Source organism: Pogona vitticeps, chromosome 2 (genome assembly GCF_051106095.1).
Source record: "Pogona vitticeps strain Pit_001003342236 chromosome 2, PviZW2.1, whole genome shotgun sequence".
NCBI lineage: Eukaryota > Metazoa > Chordata > Lepidosauria > Squamata > Agamidae > Pogona > Pogona vitticeps.
This window is the reverse complement of record NC_135784.1, coordinates 18,053,817-18,068,710: the sequence shown is the minus strand read 5'-3', so window position 1 is coordinate 18,068,710 and position 14,894 is coordinate 18,053,817. Positions and strand designations below refer to the sequence as shown.

Below are 14,894 nucleotides of genomic sequence, written 5' to 3'. Positions count from 1 at the left end.
TCCTTGGTGTGTTTTAAGAACTGGTGTGTCATTATTTTTAATTATTTGGACATAAATATCAAAACTGAGAAAAGTTAATTAAAAGGCAGTGATGGTTGGGTGAAGATATCACAATAGAGCACAAGACTTCATTCATTCATTCATTTATTCATTTATTTAACTTATATGCCGCCCACTCTACCCAAAGGTCTCTGGGCGGCTTACAACAATTTGCCCACCCGTTAAGAGAAGGAAGAGTAGACTTTTACTCCCTTATAATAGAAAAACTTCTATATATCTGTTACAACTAACTACTGAACATTAATAGCAACCCATTCCCATTGTCCACCTTACAAACATGGAAGAAGTGGGTGAAGCATTGTGCTACCAACAATGCAGCATGCATGACTTTTTTATCAGCGTGGACTCTGTCCTGCTGCCCACATCCATCTAAAAGGAGAGAGCATCACATCATCTCCTAAGTGTGATGGAAATGTCTGCTGAGCAGGACAGTCACCATCAGAACCACAGAATACCTTTGAAGATCTTGTATGCACTTGACCTTGCATAAAAGACATTCATTCCATGTTCTTTCTTTGCTATCACGACACCCATCTTGAAAATTCTTTATATCAGTTACTGCCTCATATATTAACATGTTATATTGGTTAGAAAAAAAAATGATCAAGACGCTCTTTGTTAGCTTTTCCCAGGAAGGGCAAGGAAAATACAACACCATGTGCTTTTTTTCATCTCACATTTTTTGTGCTTTGCCTAGTTTTAACCTACCTGTTTTTTTTCCCTCTTGCTTCACTGACATTATTTTCCACTTGTTCTTATGCCCTCCTTTACTCTTTCGTTTTCTTGTTCCTTTCAATAGTTTTGGGCAGGGAAGGAGATGTACCTGCCTGTAAAAGGAGAAGGAAAAATACTTCTTTAAAGCATGCCCAAGAAGATACTGAGTGAGGAATGATGGAGGGAGAGACCACACTGTGTTTCCTGATGAACAGTCAGAAGGCAGTTACCCCTGCAATGGCTCGAATGGCTGTTTTAAAGGCCATGTCACCAGTGCAACCATTCAAAAAATACAACCTTTAAGGGAAGGATGGATAACATGCAACCCACAGGCTGCATGAAACCCCTCCGCATCCTTCAGCCCATTCATTCATTCATTCATTCATTCATTCATTCATTCATTCATTCATTCATTCATTCATTCATTCATTCAGTGGTTCAGAAAGTCCCCTTGTGCCTCCTACAGAGTATAAGGAAATATTTGCCCCACCCAGCACTGTGCCCCAATATCCATCCCCCATTAAAAAAAAATAAAAGGCACACGGAGGCCTTCTAAATAATTTTTGTTTTAATTGCAGGGGTTGGGGGAGTTTACAGGAGCATGCAGTCCTAGAGTCTAAAGCTCAAGACTGAAATGCTTTGGGTTGCCCACGCATTTTATAGGACAGTGGTTCCCAACCTTGAGTCATCCAGGTGTTCTTGGACTACAACAACTAGAAACCCCAAGCAGCACAGCTGGTGGCAAATGATTCTGGGAATTGCAGTCCAAGAACACCTGGGTGATTCAAGGTTGAGAACCACTGCTGTGGTACATTAAAAGGAAATTAAATCATGAATACAGTATACACTATTAAAGCTATTCAAAGCCAGTGTGTTGTACTAATCAACTGCAATTAGATGCCATAGCAAGGTTGGGAACCACTGTTCTAGAAAATAATGCCCACATGGCATAGCATAACATTCAAATACTGTAATTGTGGGCAGGTGGGATCCTACCCCTCAATTGGCTCCTCTGCCCTATCCATCATCAGTAGGAAAACTCACTTGAACTTCTAGCTGGCTGGACAGTTCAGGGAGATACAACACTTAGAACAGGTTGCGGGTTCGATTCCCCACTATCTCCCCCCCCCAACTGGAGAAAAGCCAGCCTGTGTAACTTTGGGCAAATTCTACAGTCCCAGGTTGACCACAGAAGAGAGGACGAGGAAACCTCTTCTGACTACTCTCTACCTAGAAAACACTGGAAAGGATTGCTGTGATAATTCATTATAATTATTCAGTATTCCAGATGATGACAAAGGGAATAGAACAGATGTGTGGCATTCCTGAAGTGCAGCCCAGGAAAGCTGGGTCATGGTCCCCACTTTCTTTCTGTTGTAATGAAAAAAGGGAAGCCAAGCCAAGTTGTGAAAGGGGCAATGAGGTGGGTGGGGAAAACGTCTTCTTTCTGCCTTTGTTTTGAACCTGTCAAGACGCTGTATTTCTTCACAGTTATGTAATTAATTACAAGGTGCCTCTACGTTGGTACAACTTGAGGTGGTCGTACCTCAGTAGATCAAAGTCAAACGGAGCCAGGCCGTTTCCCCCCCCCCCCAGAAAGGTAATATTCAGCACACCTTAGCAAAGGTTGTATTAGAGCAATTTTTGCCTCTGCTGACATATTTGGCCTTTCTTTCCTCAGAAAGGAGGAAGGCTGAAGTGTCTGGTGGGCAAAATGGTTCAAAATTATGTTTCTTGCAAATTGTTTCACAGAGAGAGGGATCCTAACAACTGTGAGGGAATTTTTTTTCTCCTCAGCCAATCAGAGGAGGAGGAAGAAGAGCCTCTAGCCAATAAGAGGAGGAGGAGCTGATGTGGTCCCCTGAGGGGAGAGCTGCCTCTCTGTATATCAGGGATGAAGAGGCTGAGGGGAATTAAGAAGTGGTCCTCTTAATTCATTCTTGCATTCATTTAATTTATACGCTATCAAATTAGTGCAGCACACTAATCTGGGTGATTTACAGCAAAATAAAACATAAACCCGCAAGAACAGGGTTATAAATAAAACCAAGAGACTATAAAACATAATCAGAGGCGTAATAACAGTTATCAGATAAGGCAGAACACAAGGCATAAAATCAGATATAAAATCTGGTAGGAATTTCATAGAAGGCGTCTCTAAACAACGATTTTAGAAGCGTCTTAAATGTTAGAAGTTGTCAGGCTCAGCGCCATCAGGAGCCCTCAGTGCCTCTCAGTGCTTGTAGTTTTAAAGTATGTTCATAAACTCTCTCATTGACACTGAGGTGTTCAGAGTTCCCTCAGTGGAGAGTCCCAGAGTGACACTCTTTTCCTGGCACGGTGACTCCAAAATAATGGTTTAAGCTCGTCGCCATTTAGTCATTTAGTTGTGCCCAACCCTGTGACCCCATGGACCACAGCACGCCAGGCCCTCCTATCTTCCACTGCCTCCCGGAGTTGTGTCAAATTCATGTTGGTCGCTTCGATGACCCTGTCCAACCATCTCGTCCTCTGTCGTCCCCTTCTCTTCTTGCCTTCACACTTTCCTAATATCTGGGTCTTCTCCAGGGAGTCTTCTCTTCTCATGAGATGGCCAAAGTATTGGAGCCTCAGCTTCAGGATCTGTCCTTCCAGTGAGCACTCAGGGTTGATTTCCTTCAAAATGGATAGGTTTGTTCTCCTTGCAGTCCAGGGGACTCTTAAGAGCCTAATCCAGGCAGTGAAAATAGTTGTCCAACCTCTCATGAGATGGATAATTTAAGTTAGTACCTTGTTGGGTCAAATTCATGCCTACTCCCAAGAACTAAAAAAAGAAAATGACCAGGCATTCAAGCTTTGCTTTTCAGGGGAAATAAGATGAGCTTTGGGGAACCTCCACCAAGGCCTCTACATTTAAAACTGATGCTGCAGAAGATTTTCAAGACGGAAGAGAGGCCTTTGGGGACCACATTTTTAATATATATTGGGGGAGCTTTGGGATGGCAAAAAAGGCCACAGAAATGTCCCTGTGGGAGCCTCACAGCACAATGGTTAAACTGCAGTACTGCATCCAAAATTCTGCTCATGACCTGGGTTCAGTCCCAGACAGACAGCTTGAGGTTCACTCAGCCTGCCATTCTTCTGAGGTTCTGCTCCTACGACTGCCTGGCTAGCACTTGTCACTGGATCCTCTACAAGGAAAGCCACTGTCAAGGTCACTCTCCTCCCCTTGCTGGAAGCTGGACATTTTTTCCCAACAGGTCCTGGCGGGGCAGGGGTCGAAGAGAGAAGAATGGCCATACTAGAAGGCACCACTGCCTCCTCTACTTTCCACCCACAATGGCGCTTGTCCGTTTACTGACGGGGCTTCCCACCCCTTCTTGCATCCTGCACAGAAGGCCAGTCAACTCAGCTAACCCACCACCACCCTTTCATAGCTAGAATCTTGTCCTGTTGGGAGACACTGGATTGAAGGATGAGCCTTTTTTAAAAATATGTAGCTAATTTTTGGACACATATAAATGATACTAAAGACATTTTCATCCCCCATTCTTATATGAAGATTTGATATACATAGGACTTGTTATCAAGTCAAGGTGCCACAAGCCTGTATATAGAGTAGTGGAAAAATTGAAATTCTGTAGTTTCTTTCCATCCAGATATTAATTGTTCTCTGTGTTATTTCAGCACAGACTTCTGGGCTGCCCTCTACCATAAGGTAAGCTAGGTACTAATTTTTTGTTAATGACCGCAACAGGAGATGTTTTTGGGGTCACGTGCTCTATTGTATGTAGTCTTTGAAACAGTGAGTGTGTGAACACTTAAATGTTCAGACATAACACTTAAAAAATTAGCTATGTGTAGTATTTCAGCAAACTAAAGCCACTTCATGATTCTTAAAAGATGCCTTAAATGGCCCTTTAAGCAGGAGAAATCAGAAGCACAAATTCTGTGCTTACTTCTGATTTCCCCTTTCCTTAGCTCAGATCACAGTTTTCAACTCCATGAACGATGGGAAGGCTCCATAGACATAGTCTCTCCACATCTCCTGAACTTGACTCTTTTTACACTCTTGTAAAGGTCACCTAACTTTTAATACTTTTATCAGCCACCTCTGGAATTGATAGAATCTTTCTTGAACCATGATGTATCAATAATTGGATGCAAGATTCCAACTGAAGGCTGCCCAAAGTTTAAAACCTATTATTACTCCCTTTGATCTGGATACCTAGCATTCCATTAGATTTTGTTGCTGTTGTTTTGTTGCTGCATCACACTGTTGACTCATGGTTAGCTTGGGGCCTGTTAAGACCCCTAGCTCCTTTTAGCGCATCCCCGCTCCCATATTTGTGCTTCTGATTTTCCCTTCTTGAAGTGAACAAATAATGTCAGAATGGCTCCCGGTCATCATAATGATGGTACAGGATGGGCAATTCTTATTTACCATAGTTAAAAGAATCCACTCATAATATCAAAAGATTTAAGAGATAGCTCTAATAGATTGCCCATGTTCTTGTCAGGCCATCCAGCAACATCTGCTCATCAAATGCAAAATGCTAAGAGAAGGCTTCTGTGTCATACCTCCAAAGTTTACATGCTCATCCAATGACAGTGCTTAATCTTCTTTCGGGGGAAAAAATAACTTTATCATAGCATTCAGTAGTAACAATGGAGGAATGCTGAAACAAAATTCAACAGACTTAGCGGTTCCTAAGCAGCTCTAGCTTTTTAAAGGAAGAAATGAAATCTTGCTGTTGTGGCTGTTTCTTTAGCATTTTTCAGACAATAATCCTAGGTTTTACACACAGGAGCAGATATAAGTTTTATTAATTTATAAACATGGAAAAACAAACTCAGAGATGCACAGGATAATCCAAATCTATGATATTATAAATTTAACATTTAGCTGCACCAGGCAAACCCCAATCCAAACGAAGAGTGACTGATTTTTATTTCATTTTCAACATATACAGGACGTTCTAATTTCTGTTCTAGAGTATGGAATATTTTCACATCAGCCCTATGATTGGCCAACTGCTCCATCACGTTGGCTCTCCAATTGAGATGATGTGTGATCCACCAATGTGTTTTAGCAATTCCAAGCACGAATCCGTATTTGCTTACAATCCCTGCAAAAGAACAAAGGTTACGAGAGTGGGTCACTCAAGGTTACAGAGTGAGCCTTCAGTCTGTTACGGTTTTTGTGACAGACCATTAAGTCACTCCAGATTTATGGTGATTGTAACAGGATCTAAGGTCTGTGAAATGCTGAGGAAGTCGTTAACCCTGACCATTCCACCTGTGAGTTTTCCTAGCTCAGGAAAACTCAGATGTCCAGAGTCCTGGTCAGACAGCCTATCTTCTACACCACTGGTTCTTAACCTTGGGTTACTCAGGAGTTTTGGACTGCAACTCCCAGAAGCCTTCACCACCAACTGTGCTGGCTGGGGTTTCTGGGAGTTGCAGTTCAAAAACATCCAAGTAACAAAGGTTAGGAACCACTGTTCTACACCACACACTGATTCTCGTGGCAGAATGGAGGTTTGAACAAAGGTTGCGCCAGCTGTAGTTCTTGTCTGACAGCCCAAACACAGTCTCATTGCTCATGAGGTCAAATGCCTAATGGAAGATTTAAAAGTTTGCTTTGAAACTACAAACACAGATCTATAAAACATAATATCTCTCACTTTTTCGCACTAGAAAAACTTTCAATTCAAAATCTTCTGGAAAAGCTACATCATTCTCCCTTATGTGATCACTCTCTAATGACACTAAACTATGAATTCTGAGGAGAAATAAAAAATACCATACTCCTGGTAGTTTGTACTATTTCTCTTGTGGGTGGATTCCCCAATCTATTAGAAATCCTGAACTCTGGGGAAAAAATCTACCATAGTTATGGCCTGTGCACAATTTATCTTCCATGCAGACTCCTTTATTGGGAGAAAGGTGGAGTATCAATAAAATGAAGGAATGAATGTAGAAATGTCTCACACTCTGGGGGCATGTATGATTTTTCTCTAGTGTGAATTCTTTGATGGTTCACTAGATTTGAGCTATGAGCAAAGCATTTGCCACACTCTAGGCATTTGTATGGCTTTTCCCCTGAGTGGACTCTCTGATGACTCGCAAGGTCTTTCTTCCGGACAAAATATTTCCCACATTCCTGGCATTTGAAGGGTTTCTCTCCTGTGTGGATTCGCTGATGACACACAAGATCTGCCCGGCGAACAAAACATTTCTCACACTCCTGGCATTTGAAGGTTTTCTCTGCTGTGTGGACTCTCTGGTGAGTCTTAGGGTCTGATGCATGAGAAAAACATTTACCACCTTCTTGGTGATTGTATGGTTTCTCTCCTGTATGGACTTTTTGATGTATCAGAAGGTTTGAATTTCGAGTAAAACATTTCCCACATTCCTTGCATTTGTATGGCTTCTCTGTTGCATGTACAGTCTGATGAGCCAGAAGGTGGGAATTCTGAGTAAAACATTTCCCACACTCCTGGCATTTGTATGGTTTCTCCCCTGTATGGATTCTTTGATGCCTCAAGAGAGCTGAATTGGAAGTAAAATATTTTCCACACTGCTCACATTTGTGCGGTTTCTCTCCTGGATGGTCTTGTGAATAGCTTGTAAGAAACACCTTGAAATCATTCTTCGGATACACATGGGCCTTATTTTCTGAAAAATGTCTCCTACACACAATGCATTCATAGGGTTTTTTGCTGATATTTCTTTCCTTTTCTCCATGAGTTGCCCCATGTCTGGCAAGATCCAACCAGGGTGTAAAAATACTCTTACATTTTCCACATAAATGTGATTTTCTCCAGTTATCTGTGGAGAGAGAGAAAAAGGACGTAAATGATTGAACACCAAATGTCTACAGTACTTGCTTTTAATAAAGATCTCTCTATTCTACCTCAAAAGCACTTTTTTCGGCTTCCTAGGATCCTGGTGTAGCAGCATATATAGAAATATTACTACCAGAAATTTAACTTAAACAAGCAGTTTTTCTTTACATGCTTCTTATCAAGCATGAAGGAGAGATAAAATAAAGTGAGCCGTCCTTAGTAACAGAGGCTGTAATTGAGGAGGGAGACGGTGATGACTCAAAGATACATGAGGGAAAAAGCAGTGTGCCAGGAAAGACAGACAAGGTGGACGAAAACAAGGGGAAGGTTAAAATATGTCTGGTGGAGGATGGGAAGAAAGGAAAAGGGGAGGAGCAAAGGATGTCAGTCTAGGAGGAGGAAGGTATAAATGTGAGGGGAGAGCAATGGTTTGGGAGTAAGCTAGAAGGAGAGAGAATGAGACAGAGGGAAGAAAACAAGCAGGACAGTGATTATGAAAAAGCGTGGGATTTGCTAAAGGATTTCCCAAACTTGAGAGTGGGAGGACTGTTAACAGATCCGAGACCAAAGAGAGAGGGAGAGACCGCTCTGGAAACCGAGGAGTGGACTGTCATTGTGTTCCCACGCGGGCAAGGGAGAGGCACGAGGGTGATCCGTCCCGATTCCACCTACATTCAACCACCAAAGGAGGGTGACTGGGCTAGGAACCAATGTTGCCGGACAACCTGTGCAATGAGGAGCGCACCACTTTGGAAACCCACTGACAAGGAACGGTTTGGCCCAGCACTCCAACAAGTTGTCCGGACTTTAGTTTACATCTCCCAGATATGGCCTGTTGCCTGACTTATCTTGTTTTCATCCAACTGAAATAGTTACAGAAAAATCAGAGATAAATAAAAACCAAATGATGAGTTCAGTAAATATGTCTCTGACTTTATTTCCCACCAAAAAATGAGGAACTGCCAAGGGATTCAAACGGACCTGATCTCATCAAAGCAAGAGTAAGAATGTATGAGCTTACTCTATATGATTGCCACTTAAGAAAACATAGGGTTGACATAAACAAATACAAAGGACAACATCACAAGATGTAGAGAGCTCTCGTTGCCATCTAGAATGGTAAACATTTTAGTTCTAACAAACTCGGTTCGGAGAGAACCATATGTACAGCCAACTCTATTTCACTCAGCTGGAGCAGGGCCTGTCTTAGTGGCTCCATGACTGTCTTATTCTGACTTCATGTTGTAAATGTAGCAAAAGGGGAGTGTTAGTCTTTGTCCTTCAGACTCTAGAGAGGGTGCCCATGGCCTAAATCTTATTCCAATACCCCTTATCAAAGGGAGAAGGGAACTTTTGGACTCCTACATTTTGACAATCTACGGCTCTCCTCAGGCCTCCACCCTCTCTAACAATTCCTTACAGCAGCAGTCCCCAACCTTGGGCCTCAAAATGTTCTTGGACTTCAACTCCCGGAAATCCTGGCCAGCAGAGATGGTGGTGAAGGCTTCTGGGAGTTGCAGTCTAAGAACATCTGGAGGCCCAAGGTTGGGGACCACTACCTTCAAGGACTGCAGCAATATCCCAAGGAACGGCCCGTGGGTGGGGTGAGCTGGGACACTGCTCAGAGCCACCTTTTCTGTGTTTATGGTTCTTCGTATTTTTGTGTTTCTAAGGAGATAATCATCACCTTTTGGGAAGGAAGGAGTCTTACCGAGAGATGTCACAATTCGGGAATTCTCTCCCATGACCTCCCTGTGTAGGGCCCTTTGGTCAGGATCTAGCAGCGCCCACTCCTCCTGGGTGAAACACACGGCCACCTCTTCAAAGGTCACTGGGCTCTGCATGAAAAAGAAAGATTTTTCCTCATGGCTCACACAAAGACAATCACCTAGCAAGAGTCACTTTAAACTGCTCTGAGGAATTGAATTGACTGTTTTCAGACTCCAAGACCTTTTCGTCTGATTATTTCTCAATATTCAACAGGCTAAAAGTAATAGATCCGGCTATTCCAGGACAGAAACTACCATGTCTATCTGTCTGCTACAGAAGTGCTGAAGCCATGGAACATTCTTTGAGGAGAAAAGAAGCTGCAACTCTAATTAAAGGCCAATGTAGCTGCATACACAGATACCATATTTTTTGCTCCATAAGACGCACCAAATTTTAGGAGAAGAAAACAGGAAAAAAATAATCTGTTTTCTTCTCTTTAAAATTGGTGAGTCTTATGGAGTGGTCCGTCTTATGGAACACAACCTAGGACCCTTTGGAGGCTCACCCAGCCCCCCCCGGAGGCCAGAGGGGGCGAAATCGCCACCTTCTGGCACTCTTAAGCTTCCCAAGCCTCAAAAGTGTCCCAGAAGGTGACGATTTCACCCCCTCTGACCTCCGGGGGGGGCAGGGTGAGTCTCTAAAGGGACCTGGAACACACCCTAGGACCCTTTGGAAGCTCATCCTGCCCCCCCGGGGGGGGGTCAGAGGAGGCAAAATCACCGCCTTCTGAGATTATTTTGAGGCTTCGGAAGTTTCAGAAGGCCCAGAAGGTGGCGATTTTGCACCCTCTGACCCCCGGGGGGCAGGGTGAGTCTCTAAATGGTCCTGGAACACACCCTAGGACCCTTTGGAAGCTCACCCTGCCCCCTAGGGGGTCAGAGGGGGTGAAATGCCACCTTCTGAGATTCTTTTGAGGCTTGAGAAGCTCCAGAAGAGTCCCAGAAGGTGGCATTTCGCCCCTTCTGACCCCCGGGGGGCACGGTGAGTCTTAAAGGGTCCTAGGGTGTGTTTCAGGACCCTTTAGAGACTCACCCTGCCCCCCCAGGGGTCAGAGAGGGCGAAATCGCTACCTTCTGGGACTCTTCTGAGGCTTCCCAAGCCTCAAAAGAGTCCCAGAAGGTGGTGATTTTGCCTGCGCTGGCCCCATGGGGTGGGGTGGGGGGAGCATTGCAAGGGTCCTGGAAGGCTCACTCAGCACTCAGACCCTTGTGATGCTCCCCCCACCTGGAAGCTGATGATTTCGCCCACGCTGGCCCCGTGGGGGGTGGGGGAAGCGTCGCAAGGGTCCTGGAAGGCTCACTCGGACTCTTGCAACGCTCCCCCCCCACAGGGCCAGCAGGGGCGAAAATGCCCTGGAAGCTGGCAATTTCACCGGCGCTGGCCCCGTGGGGGGTGGAGGGAGCGTTGCAAGGGTCCGAGTGAGCCTTCCAGGACCCTTGCAACGCTCGCCCCACCTGGAAGCTGGCGATTTCGCCTGCTCTGGCCCCGTGGGGGGTGGGGGGAGCTTTGCAAGGGTCCTGGAAGGCTCACTTGGACAACTGCGACACTCCCCCCACCCCCCGGGGCCAGTGGGGACGAAAATGCCCTGGAAGCTGGCAATTTTGCTGGCGCTGGCCCTGTGGGAGGGTGGAGGGAGCGTCACATGGGTCCGAGTGAGCCTTCCAGGACCCTTGCGATGCTCCCCCCACCGGGAAGCTGGCGATTTCGCCTGCACTGGCCCGTGGGGGGTGAGGGGGAGCTTCGCAAGGGACCTGGAAGTCTCACTCGGAACCTTGCAATGCTCCGCCCCACGGGGCCAGCGGGGGCAAAATCACCACCTTTGCTCCATAAGACGCACAGACTCCCCCCCCCCACATTTTTTTGGGGGAAAGTGTGTCTTATGGAGCAAAAATACGGTATTCAAAGTCAACTGTTTCAAAAATTAGGCACTCAAACGCCTAGCTCCGGATGGATGGGTAACTCAAACGTTGCCACTGTCTACATCTTTCTAGCTAATAAGTGAAGAAATATATGTGACTTTCTATAACTTCTCATCAGAAACAAAGAGGGCCCAATTTCTCCTCTTCCTTCCCAGAGGAAGCAGCTGAGGACAGAAGCAGGCCTGGTCTTCTCCGTGTCTCTTCCTCCTACCTGATGTGATTCCTCTCCGTCACCAAGAAGGGGTAACTGAGTCCTCGAGGCTAGCTTGGTTTGAGTCCCTGAGGGAGAAAGAAGGCTGTGGAAAGCAAGCCCATAAACTTATCTCAAACATGGAGACTAGGTAAAAAGCACAATTTTTTTTCCTAGTAAAACCAACTACACCAAAGAAAGTATCAAAATCAAGTAAGTACCAAAGAACTACTAATATCAGCAAAGGATACAGTTAAAAACAATGCAAAAGGTCTGGTTAGACATCATCTGCCAAGCTAATGAGATGTGTTTTCACCTATTTCTTAAGCAAAGTCAGAGGAGACACAGATTGCATCTTGGAAAGGAGAGCATTCCACAATCTGAGAGTTACTCAGGAGAAAGCTTGTTCCTTTGTTCTTCTAGGGCATGGCTCTGAAATGTTTGCTGTTTAAAAGAGACCCTTGTCCGGAAGGTTTTAACATCCAGTTAGACGAATCACAAGACAGGCAATCTCTTAGAAAGCCAGGGCCCTAGTCCTTTAGAGCTCTAGAATTAGATGATGATGATGAACTACACAGCTGGAGTGGACCGTATGGTACACAGAGTGTAGGCCCTGCCAAGGAGGCACAGTGGGGAATCAAACTCTCATTCTCTGCCTCCAAAGCCAGAGGGTTAAAAGACGGAGATCTCCGCCAGTCAGCTCATACTGACATCTTGAATTAGGCCCAGGAGGCAAATGGCAGACCCGATTTTTATACCTAGAAAGTAATCTCGTCGGATAGCATCTCGAAATTCATAGAACTGCATTGTCAGAGATTTGGCATCGTGGTTAGGAGGCTGGACTGGGATGTAGGAGATTCTGGGATCCAGTCTCCACTGAACCTTGATGCTCGCTGGGCGACCTTGTAGAGAGTGAGAAACCTGTTGCCCTTTTACGAGAAGATCCATAAGTATCATGAGCATTACTTGAGCAATTGTAATGCCAGAAATATAATATTCAAAGAAACACACAGACAAGCAATAAAAATCTAAACACATGCAGGTATCAAGATCTCTAACTTTGCTCCTTGTTCTTTTTGGTGTTTTGTTTGGGTGAGGGGCATATCTCCTCCTATCATCTTCTCTCCACAAATTAAAGAATTTATAGCCACAAATAAACCCTCAAAAGTGTAAACACTTAAACCATTGGAAAGCATGGAGACAAGGCCCTTGCTTGCCACTATCCACCCCCATCTCTGCAAAGAGCTTCCCAACAACCAACAAGAAGAGCAGCCCAAAGGTAGGACCATCAGGAAGGACCATCCAGTTGAAGCGCAGACTGCCCCCCCCCAGGATCTGCCCTTCCTTACCCTGAGCGTTGGCACCTCCACTCCCACCCTGCCTGATCGCCTCTTGCAGCAGACTCTGCCTGGTCTCCCCAGGGGCCTCCTCTGCCTCCGAGGAAGAAGACTGAACTTGACACAAGGTCTCTTGAACCTGGAAGAGGAAGGAACATTCAAGGTAAGGAACAAGAAGCAGCAATAACTGGGACGTAAGGATGTGGCTGCAATAAAAACGGGGCACAAAGGGAGAGAGCACCTTCTTTTGAAGTGGCATCTTCTCTAATAAGACACTTCTGAGTACAGTGATCCAGCTCGGAAACCCTACGAATACTCCAAATGTGTTCTCACGTGAAAGGCAGCTGGGGCAATGCAGTCACTGCCATTTCGGCAGCAGCTGTTGGGGGCCCTGCTAGGAGTCGTAGGGACAAAGAACAGGGGCGTCCTGGGGCCAAGGGCTTCCCACAAGTGCCCCACAGGGAAGAGGAGGAAACACTCTCACCTGCTGTCCTTCCCGGTTCCTGTCTTCTCCCTGACTCAGGAGGAAGCCTTCGGCCAGGGCCACCGCCTGGGAACTGGTCTCCGCTCCACATTCCCTCACCCAGCTGGACATCTCCGGGGGAAGGATGGCCAGGAACTGCTCCAGGATCACCAGGTCCAGGATCTGAGCCTTGGTGTGCCTTTCTGGTTGAAGCCACTGATGACAAAGATGATGGAGTCGGGTGCAAATCCCTCGGGGCCCCTCAGCCTCATTGTAGGACAATTCCCTGAAGCCCCGGTGGTGGACCTCTGACTTGACAGCCGCCTCACCCAAGATCTTCTGCCCCGTTTTTTCACAGAATGTCCCACTTCTCACAGCCCTGATGGCATCCGGGCCTCTTCCTTCTTCAGGATCAACCGAGTCTTGCTTGTCCATCTTTCTCTTATGCTCGAAAAAAACCTGCAACAGAGTCCACGGAATGCGTCTTTCTTTTCCTTCACACTAATGACTACTTGAAGAAGCACCGGACTAGTAAAATCATTGTAAAAACTGATTATAGCGCTTAAGAGGCTGGGAGGTGTGTCTTCTTCTCCCTCCTCCCTCTCGGGACATCCTGGGAGGTCCCCTCGCCTTCCCCTCCAGCCCCCCCCCCCGGGAGAGACTCACCATCGGCCCCCAAGCACGCCTGCGAAGCTCCCCAAAACCCAGGGGGGAAGGCAGCCCTTTCGGCAGCCGAAGCCTCGTTTCCCTCCGGAGGAAGCAAAAGGAGGGACCGACGGGGCCTCTTTGTTCCGAGAGGGAGCATTTGGCACAGCGCGCCTGCTTCCTCCCCAGACTCTCGTTCCTCTCTAGGAATCCCGACTCAGTGGCTTTAACCCTTCGAGAGGACGAGGCGAGAGCTCTGGGTCTCCCCAAAGAGGACCAGGGAAGGCAGCCCTTCTTGCACCGCCCTCAGTCTTCGTTTGCTCGGGCGCTGGACGGTGTTGCTCCTCCCTGGGTTGGGAGAGGAAGGCCTGGGGCGCCTTCCCTGCCCAGAAATGGCGGGGAAGGGAGGGTTTCGAGGCGTGCCTCAGCTGAGAGCCTCCCGTCCCCGCCAGTTGGGGGTTTCTCCGGAGCCTGGAGGGAAAGCAGAGGCGGATCCCTGAACTCAAGGACGGGCCCTTCCCCGAAAACGAGATGAGGGTCTTATAGGAATTGATGGTCTGAGTAAATAAATAAATAAATAAACAAACAAACAAATAAGGCCTGATTTTCAGGGGCGGCTTTATTTTATAGTCCTGCCATCTTCAGTTTGCTGCACAATTTTTTATTCATTTATTCATTCATTCATTATTTAATTTATACCCCGTCTATCTGATCGGTGAGGACCACTCTAGGCGGCTAGGACCACAATGCTGCAAAATACTGAAGGGTGGAGGGGATTCACTAAACGGGCTGATTTTTGGGGTAGGGCTTTTATTATGAGCTTCGTGAAAAATCCTACTAGGGTTTATTTTCAGGTTAGGTCTCCTTTTCGAGGAAAACGGTATGTTCAATGCAGCTCATTTCCATGGTATTCCATTGTATTCCAGGTCTCTTTCAGCAGACAGAAGATGCCAGGTTTCTGCCCCC

General features: G+C 46.1%; 1 protein-coding gene across 1 annotated transcript in view; it reads right to left on the bottom strand.

Moving 5' to 3' along the window:
• Nucleotides 1–5,562: 5,562 nt before the first annotated feature.
• The window catches only part of LOC110069887 (uncharacterized), a 39,025-nt gene continuing 29,693 nt past the window's right edge, over nucleotides 5,563–14,894 (bottom strand). Inside the window, exons 17-22 of the mRNA XM_078386807.1 lie at nucleotides 13,950–14,233; nucleotides 13,305–13,742; nucleotides 12,833–12,959; nucleotides 11,505–11,572; nucleotides 9,292–9,442; nucleotides 5,563–7,587 (exon numbers count right to left, since the gene is read on the bottom strand). Of these exons, the coding sequence (XP_078242933.1) occupies nucleotides 6,689–7,587; nucleotides 9,292–9,442; nucleotides 11,505–11,572; nucleotides 12,833–12,959; nucleotides 13,305–13,742; nucleotides 13,950–14,233 (1,967 nt within the window). The 3' untranslated portion in view covers nucleotides 5,563–6,688. The remainder of the gene's footprint in view (nucleotides 7,588–9,291; nucleotides 9,443–11,504; nucleotides 11,573–12,832; nucleotides 12,960–13,304; nucleotides 13,743–13,949; nucleotides 14,234–14,894) is intronic.